The sequence below is a fragment of the Anas platyrhynchos genome, chromosome 3, assembly GCF_047663525.1.
Source record: "Anas platyrhynchos isolate ZD024472 breed Pekin duck chromosome 3, IASCAAS_PekinDuck_T2T, whole genome shotgun sequence".
NCBI classification, from domain to species: Eukaryota; Metazoa; Chordata; class Aves; order Anseriformes; family Anatidae; genus Anas; species Anas platyrhynchos.
Genome location: NC_092589.1, coordinates 95,773,293 through 95,785,843, shown reverse-complemented (window position 1 = coordinate 95,785,843; position 12,551 = coordinate 95,773,293). Strand labels below are relative to the sequence as shown.

At 35.5% G+C, this 12,551-nt stretch overlaps 1 protein-coding gene across 1 annotated transcript in view; it reads left to right on the top strand.

The window, feature by feature from the left end:
• The window catches only part of TINAG (tubulointerstitial nephritis antigen), a 50,964-nt gene extending 38,641 nt beyond the window's left edge, over positions 1 to 12,323 (top strand). The window contains exons 11-12 of the mRNA XM_027455097.3: positions 8,107 to 8,152; positions 9,159 to 12,323. Coding sequence (XP_027310898.2) covers positions 8,107 to 8,152; positions 9,159 to 9,269 — 157 coding nt within the window. The 3' untranslated portion in view covers positions 9,270 to 12,323. The remainder of the gene's footprint in view (positions 1 to 8,106; positions 8,153 to 9,158) is intronic.
• Positions 12,324 to 12,551: the final 228 nt, after the last annotated feature.

The following is a 12,551-nucleotide window of genomic DNA, read 5'->3' as shown; positions in this document are numbered from 1 at the left end:
TTTTTTTTCTCCCGAAGGGGACAGAATACAGGTTGGTGAAATTACTTCTTTTTATTCAAGGTTATTTTCAGTTGAAGATCATGAACGTTTTGTTTGGCAAAACTAAGTACTACATTTCTAACAGAATAGATTTGTCACAGAAAATAAAACTCCATTTTTATGCAATTTTCTATAACTAATAAGCAGCCCTTCTCCTTAATGATTCCTTAAAATCGTTTCTTGTTCTTCTTAATAAAAATGGAAATTCTGTAGAGGGTAATGTTGAAAGCTTTTCCAAAAAATACCAAAGGTTGGGACATCAGTGGTCTAAAGCTTTGTTAAAAATAAGCCTAATAGATTCCTTGTCTCTGTGAGTAATGAGGTCCAGCATTTGTTTGCATTTGAAATGTCATTCATTTAAAGTAAATATCAAGATGGAATAATCACAAAAGCAAGAGACAAAAAAGTGCCGTTAGATTATTTTGGTCATTTTCCAGAAAATGTAATATTGTTCTCTATAGGATGTTGTCCAAGAATCTGTCAAGTCACTTTTAAAAGTCTCTGTCATTTCTCCTTGGGAACAATTCCCCTGGGATTTAAATTACTTCATTATCAGCAGATTTTTCTTTGGTGTTTTATTTCCTTGATTTCTTCCCACTCTTCTATCCATAAACTAATATATGACATTGAATTCTCTCTTTCTCCTTGACTTTGAGCCCTTTGCACATCTAGGCTGTTAAATAGTGAATATATATTTTTATTTATTCTTTTATAAGTTCCTCAAATAGAATCATAGAAACATAGAATATCTTGAGTTCAAAGTGACCCACAAGTATCATCAACTCCAAATCCTGTCTCCACACAAAGGAACACCAAAAAGCTGACCATTTGACTGAGAGCATTGTCCAAACACTCCTTGAACTCTGACAGTCTCAGTGCCCTGCCCACTTCCCTAGGAAGCCTGTCCCAGTGCCCAACCACCCTCTCAGTGAAGAACCTTTCCCTAACACCCAGCCTGACCCTGCCCTGTCCCAGCTCCATGCTGTTCCCTCGGGTCCTGTCGCTGTCCCCAGAGAGCAGAGCTTAGTGCCTGCCCCTCTACTCCCCTTGTGAGCTGCAGGCCGCCATGAGGCCTCCCCTCAGCCTGCTCTGCTCAGGGCTGAACAAACCAAGGGACCTCAGCTGCTACCCATACAGCCCTCTCACTTCACCATCTTTGTTGCCATCCTTTGGACACTCTCTTTAATACTTTTAAGTCCTTCTTATACTGTGGTGCCCGAAACTGCACGCAGTGCACAAGTTGAGGCTGAACTAGTGTGGAGTAGTGGGGGATACCTGTTAACTCTTATTTATTCCTAGCAGTGTCTTCTCAGACTTAGTGTAGTGCTCCAGTCATACACTGTAAAATTCTTAACTGAAAACATGCATGATCTTGCTTACATTTAATCCCAGCTTCTTACATTTTCTTTCTAATGTTATTAACGTACCTAAAGCAGACTCATGTCTAATTTGCTGCTCACTATCATTAGCATTTTCCCACCAGCTTCCAAGGCCTTGGCTTCCCTGGAGATATTGGAAAACTGATTATTCAGCTAGGTCAGAATGTCATTAGCAAGGAACATGTAGTATGGATAGGTGTACTTTAGGAAAAATTGGTAGTGAATATATTGGCAGATCTACAGGATCTCAGGAATAAGCTGTCAGAAAAAAGAACTGTAGAGAGAGAAGATATAATACTGTCTGTATTAGACAAATTATATCAGCTAAGAACTCTGACAAATGTCTTTTTTTTTTTTTTTAATGAAGTAATGACAATCATTCATTAATTCCCACTGATTTTAACTTCTAGTCAAATATCAATATTCCTCAGACTCATGAACAGATTACTGTCTTTTTCTTTCTATAAAGATTATTTTCTGAAAGCAGATAATAGCAACAGGATTTACTCTTTTACTGAATAATTTTCAAATACAATGCCCAGCATAAAGGGATTCTCTTCCATGATTAAGACTGCAACACACAGATGTTATACAGTAAAAATTAAATAGTGTAATTTTCCCTCCCAATCTGTTGTTGATCCCTCAACCAGCTCTTGTTCTGAGCTGTAAAGGAACATAAAATGCAGTTCAAATTAGTTTAACAACCTTTTTAGCACAATAAATTCCTGGTGTAATTTTGTTCAACCAAACTGTACCATCTTTGATTTTGTGCTGTGTTGTGAGAAACTGATAAAATATTTTATGCCTTGTTGTTTATTACGATAACTTTACCCCCTCTCTAAATTCTTTGATTTTATCCCTGGTGATTTAAGAGCTACAGAAGCCAAGTCCTTCAGAGTGTAGTGTCTTAATTCTCATAATTTATTCTGAAATTATGCACTACAGCTGTGTATATTTGGAAGCTGATACAGTCAATTTCTCCAACAAGTGGATGAAGATCTTTATTTAAAAAGCAAATCAGCTTTGATGACTTTTGGAATTCCAGGGTGAAATCTGACTGTAGAGTTAAAAAAATTAAGAATGACTATTATTTTCTGTAGTTGCTTACAATTCCTGTAAAATAGCACTCTAATTCCCTTTCTTCTTTTTTAGTACATGATTTATAATTCTTTACAATTTCATATTTAATTTATTGTTTGCAGTCTTTTATACCTGCACCCTGACAGTCTTCTGTAGGCATTTTTGTTTCCTCATAACTGCTGTTTTTGTTTGTTGTTGTTCTTTTAGATTATATTTAATTAATATGAAGATTTTAAATTATTACTACTTTTATTTAAATATCACAGCACATTAGTAGCCTTGCTGATTCCCATTCCAATGCTATATTCAGCATATATTTCCAAGTAATTTCCAGTCTTCTCCTTCACTCTACTCACACTTCACTAGGCACTTATGTCAGGACTCAGTTTAAGATTCAGTTGCCTAGTTGTATGGTTCAGCAGATAAGTGTAGTGTGCTGCATATTCAAATTTTCATCTCAGAGGTGGTGAGCTAGACAACATAAGCAATGGAGTCTGCAACTCAGTGACATCTGCCTGTGAATCCATCTGTTCCCTTTCCCCCAGGCAGTTAGTGCTACCAGAAGTGGGAAGTTCCCACCTGGCTTTGTCTCCAAAAAGACATGGTTCTCTCATAGGTCCTGTGTTATGTCTGACAGAAACATGTAGATATTTCAGGCACCCTAAGGCATCTCAACACCTGGCCCTAGACACCTGCATTTAGTCAAGTGATTGGATCCCAATGTTTGCTACTGTGGGACACATACAATTTCATTTCTTAATCTTAAGATATATCTCACGGTGTTCCTGTCAGGAAAAAGACAAATTCCATTTCCAGTTCTGACATTAACATTTACTCTAAAGATAATAACATCAATATACTGCTTAAGTCTCAGAAAACCCCAGTGCAACTCTAGTACAAAATACCTTTTACATTGTAAAGGAACTTTTATCTATTCTATTTTTCCTCAGTATACCCATAACAAGAATTTGCATTTTTTAATAATATAATTGTACTCCTAGTGCTTTTCCAAGCTATATAGATTTTTCACTTTTCTGGGATAGAAGTGAGATGTTTGACTGAGATTCACTTTTAGAACCCAGTGGTTTACTTGTCTCCTTCAACATAATACTTAGCATAATTTTACTTAATAATAAGTATTATTACATGTATAAGAAATAATTTTATTTCTTTATTTTATTTTATTTTGTTTTACATTTTGATTTCAAAGATTTTTGTTCCACTGAACATTTTCTCTCAGCTAGTACTCTCCAGTGAAAATGATTGGGAATGTTATCATTTTTCATTACTTCTATCAATAAAATAACAGGTCATTTTTTACACCTAGTATATATTCCACAATGACTTCTTAGTCTATTAGTAGGTAGATCTTTGCAACTAATGTCTGTTTTAAAATGTAAATGAGATAAAGAAATCAAATCTCAAGGATAACCCAGATTCAGTAAAAGATATTTACACAGACTCCTGTTGTATTATGAAAACATATATGATGTGAACACCATTGAAATAAGACTGATTTCTGAATTTTTGAAATAATACACTGTCCAGTTCCTGTTAAACCTACTGGATGGCAAAGAGTTTTAAAATGTTCACATTTCCCCTGACTTTATTTTTATTTTTTATTTTTTTTTAGGTTACTGAATATTTATTGATCATTTTAACAAATTTGTCTCAGCCTTCATACTTCAAGTAGCAGTACTTACAGCAGCAAGTAACACAGCAGCTAAAATTCAAGCTGACTTTATTATCATTCGTTTCTATAATATATTTCTTTTTGACTCAGAAAATTCACTCTAGATGCCTGACTTAGCAGCAGAAAGGATATTTAGGGATTTTTATTTTTTTTCCCTGGGGAATCTGAACTTAAATTAAGCTTTAAGTGGAAGCTGTGCCTGGGTACTGTAACATGTGTTATAGGTATAACCAAGGGAGACAATGTGGAATTAATTCATTTCATCAGTAAAACTGAAATCATGAAAGCTACTGAAGTACAACTTTATAGGCAGGAAAAGGAAAAAAAAATGCAAAGATTAAATTAAATATTTCTGCTGAGAAGTCTCATTTGGAAAATTGAGAAATCTATTTTAGAAAGTACTTTCTCCTTTTCTAAAGGTACTACTGCAGAAACACTTTTCACTTAGGAGTTTTTTGGAAGAATTGCTTCCAATATTCTTTTGGGAATATTGCTTTAGAATCTATATTAGGATGAACAAGCCCAGAAGTCTCCAGAAATGCTCTTAGCTGGAGCTGACATTCATTCCCAGAGGCAAGATGTCAAATCAAACTGGCAGGGGGCCTAAACCACTGTATCATTGAACAATATATATCTGCTTGTTTCACAAAACAACAGCTGTTTTCATTACAGCTGATTGCTTTTCAGACAGAGAGAAGCACTATAGCCTGGGAGAAACGAGAACTAATGAATCTCAGCCAGCCTATAGAACAAGCCTGAACCAACTATGCCAAGTTTTAGGAAAGGCTTTGGCAAATGGGCCTGGGAATTCATGCCACATTTGCTGCCAGTAAAGGTCAGCATCTATGGAAATGTCAGTCTGTTCCACCTTTCCTGCTAAAATCCTGCTCCTGATTCACCCAATAACCTTAAGACTGGCTTTGACCAGTAAACAATAAACCAACTTTATTTTCTGCTCTTTAGACTACAGCCATTAAAAAACTGGCAAAATCCCTTGCCTCATCAAAATCTATAATCTATTACTTAGTTATACAACTGTTACATAAAATCTATATGTTGAATACAAAATAAGTTAATAATTCGTGGAACCATGGATTAGTAGGGATGGCACAGATCAAGTTGCTTAGATCATTAAGTAGTTTATGCTAGAAAGGATCTCTGAAGGTCATCTAGTTCAATCCCACAACTCAGAGAGCCAGCTTCAAGCTAAGTTCAGGTTTCTGGGTCTTCCAAGGGTGCTTTTTGGGTATATATGAGGACAGATGTTGCACAACCTCTCACATTGAATAACACATTACTAGTGTTTCATGTTGTAAAATACTTTTGCTTCTTTATGTCCGATTGCAACTTCCAGATTGCAACTTCCTATTGCAACTTGCAGAAAAATGTGACTGTCACCTTCTGTCTATTGGCTGTCTTAATTTTATGATTAGAATAGATCTCCACTAAACCACCTCTCCTGAGCCAGCGCCCACAGCTACCCTTGTACATCAGGTGCTACAGACCCAAACATGTCAGTGGATTCCTTCTGGTTTTGTTCCAGCCTGTATTTTATATGTGGGTGAGCCCAAGACTGGACACAGTGCTCCAAGTACAGGATGGCAGGTCATGAATAAAGAATAGTTGTTTTCTGCCGACTACACTCTTGTATACTTTAATGTAATATATTTTAGTTTAGAATATTTGAATTAATGACCTTGGGGATGGATTACTGAGTAAGCAGCTCTTCTTTCTAAACTGTAAGATAAAATGCATATATCAAGTCTTTCTGTTTGTATATGACTAGAATGGAACAAAACCTGGGAAATTAAATTCATGGCTATATTATAGCCAAAGATTAACAAAAGGATTCTCTTCCATTTTGTTCTCCAAGCTTTCTTCAATTTAGAAACATTTCTGAGAATCAATATACTCCTGTCAACAAACAAAACTAAAAGTTGAGATTTTTTTAGAAAATATCAAGCATTAGAAAACAGTTTAATGGTAGAAATGTGAGTCTGCAAGAACTGCTCATCATCCTGTTTAGACAAATAGGAGAGAGAATGTATAGTACTGAATTCAGGAATACAAGAACATAAATTTGATGTAATTTTCATCTATCCTTAACACTGATGTAAGTATTGGATTTTCATACTGCAGCTGATGTAATTTTTTAACAAAATGGCCACCAGACAAGAAGTAGATCTCAGCTCGATATGAAATGAGATAGCCTATGTATATCTACTTTTAAATTTATGATCATGACTAACTGTGTCTGAAATACATTTGGCAAAGAAACAACAAAGATTATTAATAATCCCTAAACATTCACATGGTAGTGCAAAAAAAATGCACGAGGCCTTTTTAAAAGACAACAATTAGATTAAATGCTTAGTATCACCAACATTGTTTTTATGATTTCTTGCATTGAGTGACCAGTAGCTACAATATGTTCTTGCATCTGTAATCTAAACTTCACCTCTATGCTAGTTGCAAAGCTTTTGCTTCCAAAGTGGACATTTCTGTCTATCATTCTGCACTTCTTCTTCTCAGACAGCATTGAGCCTATGATTGACAGTGTCTGGAAAACAAGCAGCAGCACCGTGGTCCAGATAGGGGTTTTACTTCTAACCAGCAGTCATACTATCCAATTGAATTTGTAGGAAATTGAAACAGGAAATCATCATCAGGCAGAACTCGTGGCTAGATGAAGAGATAGATACACATTGCAGTACTCTGTTTCCTACACAGTCTTTGTTAAAAAGAGGAAAAATATGGTCCCAGAGCCTGCAGTGAGATGCCTAGTAATTGGAAAGGCTGGAAAGATCTTTAATTTCTCAGTTTAGATGCAGCCATGGTACTACAGCAAAAAACTGTGAGCTTATTCTGCTCAGCGTGCCTTCATATCAAACTTAGACTGAAAGATTTGGTACCTGGGGTTTTAAATATATATACATATATATATAATTTTATTTTTTTTTCTCCTTTGGCTATTAATGCAGGTGTTCCACACAGATCATGGTTTACTGTTAATCTAGGATAATTTATTTCACTGCAGCTGTTTTTTTTTTTTACAAAGATGACTTGAAACTCCAGGTTTCCCCATCCACACTATAGGATTTCTCATGTATTTTTCCTGCTTGCCTTTCAAAGTGAATGGAGCACAGAAATACAGCCAAATCATGTGGCACTGGTGGGATACTGGTGCGATAAACATCCTGTCAATTTTGTACATTCTAGGATTAACTTACACTGTAGCAAAATTGCAATAACTGTTCATATCTTTTCACATCTTTAGTTTTCTATCTGTCTTATTACTCAGAGGAGGGGACAAGATTCTGCATGGCTTCATGGATATTGCCGCAACACTTAGCGTGTCCTGAAAGATGTCAAAGAAAACCTCAGGTTTACAGGTCATTCACCTCGCTGTGCAGTAAATCAAATTAGGATGTCAGCAATTCAATTTTTGCTGAGAGCAGCTGGGAACACTTCTAGTCCCAGCTCACAAGTGATATTCATAAAGGTGTTGGATGAAATCTTTAACAAAAATGTTCCTAGGGATCTTCAGCTGAATTGAAGAATTGTGTTCACATTAATTTAAATACTCCTACACAGTTCAGTTAGTTCAGATGGTGAGCTCTCCAGAGGAGGGATTCTGTCAGTGAAAACATGAGGTAGTTGCAATGAGAAACTAAAGATACACTTGTACTCAGAAGTTTTTCTAGTCCCTGATGGCAATTTCACTTGTGGCTAGCAGGACAATTTTAATCATCATCAGACTTTGTTGTTTAAACACAGAGACCTCTATTAGCTGTTTTCTGTTCCTGGTATTAGGATAACTAACTAACATAAACATTACCCTTGTGTTTGATTGTTTGAAGTCACAAAATGTGAACAAATGCATTAAAGGTCTCACTTGTGTATCTCTTGTAACAGGTGGGGTTCATTACCTGGCAAAAATGGACAGAAACAGAAATTCTGGGTAAGTGAATCCGTAGCACTCTGTTTTGAGTGAGAAGACAAAATTTCTACAGTATGGATTATCAAAAAACAACTTTTCTTTCATTCCTTCTCTCAGTATCTACTTTTCCCTTCACCTTCAAGTCTTCTGTATAATTCTGTTGCTTTTCAGGCAAACTTTTATCCTGCTGGCCCTTGAACTATAGCATCACTTGTCTCAATTTCAAAGCCTGTTTTATCTGATTTCCCTACACCTACATGTGTGGTTTTTCCCATGCCATCTTTTCTGTCTCAAATCTTATTCAGGTTTCCCATGGAGACTTTCTTCATTTTGATTCCTGAAAGTGAGAGTCAATAATATATATCAGCATTAATCATTAAGCCATTTTGAAAAGACAAGCTATCTATTTGAACAGCATTGACAATGCTTTCCAGCTATGAGCAAAAAATTAATCATTGGCTTTCAATGATTTAGAGTAAGTCAGATTTTATCCCTTTGGTCATGATTAATAGTTCATTCCTGTGTTGAGAAGGTAAATTGGAGTTTACTTAGCTGATGGCAGGGTTTATGGTAGTTGGTTTTACTGACATCTAGGGCAAAGCTCCTACTAACTTCATTAGAAACTAAATTTCTCAAAATGTCAATAGCTACCTGAATGAAACCTAATTTATTCAAAGTCAGCTTTTTCATATTAGGTTCTCTCTTTAACATATTATTTGTAATTGGAATTTTGACCACTGTTGTTTAAATGACCATTTCCTTCAGGCAATGCATGGATTATCTAATGATATCTGCTTCAATATATCAAACTGCCTAGTAGAAACAATAGTCCATTATTATTAACCTTGACTTTGGAAATAAAATTTTTATCAAGATAAATAGGAAAAATGCATTCTGATTCTTGCTGAATCAGAGAAGCTGTTTCTTTAAAGAAAACTACCACAAAAGATTAATTTTACATTTTACACCTTGCATTCTTAAATACCACTTTAAAATATATATATTTTTCCTCTTTCTTTTTCTTTAGATTGCTGCAAATTCCTGGGGAAAATCTTGGGGAGAAAATGGCTATTTTAGGATTCTACGTGGACAAAATGAGTGTGATATTGAGAAGCTGATTTTAACTACTTTAGGATAGCCATAGTCTTCTACCCTAAAGTATTATACCATATGCTGCTTTATGTATCTATTATTTTCATTGTTGCATATAAAGTCTTTCTAGAGAAATAGAAATTTCTTCTCTGTAAATATTCTTTCTTTCTATTATGAGTTGTTAGGGCTTCCTGACTTGAACACACTGCAGCTATCATAACACTGTTACAATCCCACCTTGCACAAAGACTCTTATACAAATAACAACTGTCTCTAAGACTACTGAAAACCTTGGTGTCTCATAGAGCAGGAAGTTCCCTCGCCTGTTATTTACATCTCACCACTATATTGTTATATTAATAATGGCTGATTCAATGGTGCTTGAAAAATGGGGCTACATTGTTAGTATTAATCTCTTTTTGTTGCATACTGTGGTCACAAATCCTTGTAGAAATATGATGTGCTCTTCCACACAGAATTGCCTCAGATAGCTCATGGTCATGGTAGATTAAAACAAACAAACAAACAAAAGCAAATAAATATCACTAGAATTGTCATCCTGTTAGCGGACAAATGTTTCTTATCCTAGGTTACATTAATTGTATGTATGTATTATTTACTCTTCCTGGAAACTAATGTTTTACTAGTAGATTCCATAAAGTTGATGTATTTAGATTAATATAAAAATAGTTTGTGATGAAATAGTATATTCCTATTCCCACAACCACAGTTAAAGATGTACATTGTAATAGTTTAATTGAATGAAAAAGAAGAAGAAGAAAACGTAATTTTCCCTCAACAAAATCTAGTCAAGTTTCATTCCTGAGCTGCTTTCCAACCTGGGAACGTGCATGTGACTGGTTTCTTATCATTCCCCAAAACCTGTTTCTATTGCCCAACAGAGAGTGTCAGAAAAGACATTCTGTTGTTTGTCTGTCATCTCTGTAGTCTAGACACATCTCCCAGTGTTGGCCAACAGGATGTCTACCAGTAGTTCCTAATGAGAGACCCAGGGGCCCTTTCATTCCTAACGCTCCCTTAGCTGCTTTTGTCTGAAGAAGCAGCCAAATGGAATGCATCCCCTCCCATCAGCATTGTTATAGTTCTTCATAGGCTTAAGGACCATTTGGCTTATTTATTTATTAAAATATAGATATTACCACTACGAGTATAAGAAGTGAGCTATTCTCTCTCCCTTTTAGTTTCAATTAATCCAAAGGCCAATTGCCAATTGGAATAATTGGTCATAAAATTATCTGCAAAAGAATCAATGTTGGCATGTTAAATATATGGGAGAAAAAGCTACCATGAAATTACAGTAAATGAATTTTCAGTGACACTTGCATTATCTTTAATAGACTATTCCTTCCTCATTCTTTCATTTCTAGAAAATGAAGAACTTGACTTCTAGTATCATCAGCAAAGGAGTAATAGCTTTTCCTTCAAGAACAGTTCATATGCAAGAGATGTCCTTGCCACTAAAATAATGTTACTTAAACTAAACTCAAGCACTATTTATGTTGGATCATTACTGGAAGACCTATTATTAAAATATGTCATATTGCTGCAGATCAAACTCCTCTGTGGCCTCTAGTGTCATACAATGAATTTAGACAAGAAAAACTTAATCACTTGAAATTTATAGTAGAATATAACAAAAGCAATTTTAAAAGAGCTAAGCACTCTGAGAGAAGTAACCTTTCTAGGTTTGGTGAACTAATCAAGTACTTCTAAGGAATATGCTCTGAGCCATCTACAAGGCCACTTCCTACACACTTGATGCAAAATCATTCTATAAGCTTCAAGATTTCAAAAGCGTAGGACTTAGCTCTGAAGTGAACTATATTACAAAAACACAGGCAGTCCTTTGCAGGTTTTATTTTATTCAAGTCCAAGCTGTTTTGCACTCCTATAGCTCTTACAGTGACTATTGCTACTCTTGATTTGCTTGCAAGACCTGTCTAGGTCTTGCAAGCAAAGACCTGGATAGGTCTTTGCTTTCAGGTCCTGAGCAGTCATGTTAAGCATCTTCAGTGGTAAGAAAGCTCAGAATTAGTCTTCTAGATCTTTATCTGCTCAAATGGTCATATTAACTTGAACAAAACACTATAAGCAAGTGAAAAGAACCTCACCATGTCAAAGCAATTTAATTTTTAGCAGTGATATCATTTTACCCATCTTCTGTGGTTTACCTTTGTTACTCTGAGGAGTTCATGTGCTCAGCACTTTCTTCATGCTTTCTCAGTATCACAAAGCTGTTTTCAGTTTGCTACAGTATCTGGAATTTAACAGGCATCCAAAAGCTTATGCGGGAAAACCACCTTGCACTTTGAAAACTACATTGATGTTGCATCAGCTTCTCTGCTGTTGTTCAAAGTATGAGCAAAGGGTCTCCTGTCTGTACAGGTCTTCTCACTCACACTGATCAAGAGACACTGGGGCCAGAGACTCTCATGAAAACTATCTGGAGACAGATTTTAAATGTCAGAAAGGCTTTGAGCTCTAGTTCACTGTCTGGTGGGAGTATGAAGAAACTTGCTCTTCATTAAGATGCCACCTTTCTCATTTCTCTCCTTTTTTTACCTCTCTCTCACTAATGTTCTGCTGTGCTTGCGGTCTTGGACTAAAAGTGCTGCCTAGTTTGGAGCTTTTTTCTATATGAATAGAAAGACAATATGTGGTTCAGGTTAACTCAACAAAGAACACATTGGCTTTAAATCACTAGCATTATTAATGTTTTGCAGGAATCACAGAAAAGGGTGATAGCAGGAAGGAAGTCAATGCAGGAATAGCCTTTTGTGACATGGTGTTAACTTTCCTTTTCCATAAATACTGGAAGGTAACATTGTTATGGCAAGAAAAAAAAATCCCCACTCAGACATCCAGGTTATGCATTACAGAATTTCTTGTTAACAAAATGTTATATGAAGTTTTGATTTGCTGTCAGTCTGTGTAAATTTTAAAACTGAGTATAGAAGTAGCTAGAAAAGCATGTGTCTTGGGACCTGGGACCTCACAGTATCCATAACTAATGTAAAGTTCCTTGTCTAAATTCCTGTATATTTAGAAAATGTTTCAAATAAAATTCTGAACAGAAATACCTGTAGGCTTCATGAGAGTTTGACTCTTTCCAGTTCTAACTGAGCAGAACAGGCTTCTTTTACAGTTTATATTAGTATTCCTTTTGGTCTTTCCAGCAATCAGATCCTAAATGTTACTTATAGTATCTAATAGTTGAACAAGGCTATTACCCTTTCAAATGGTTTTAAATGCAAATTTACTTAAAAATTAAAATTAAAATTAAAATTAAACAAGTCAACAAAGGAAC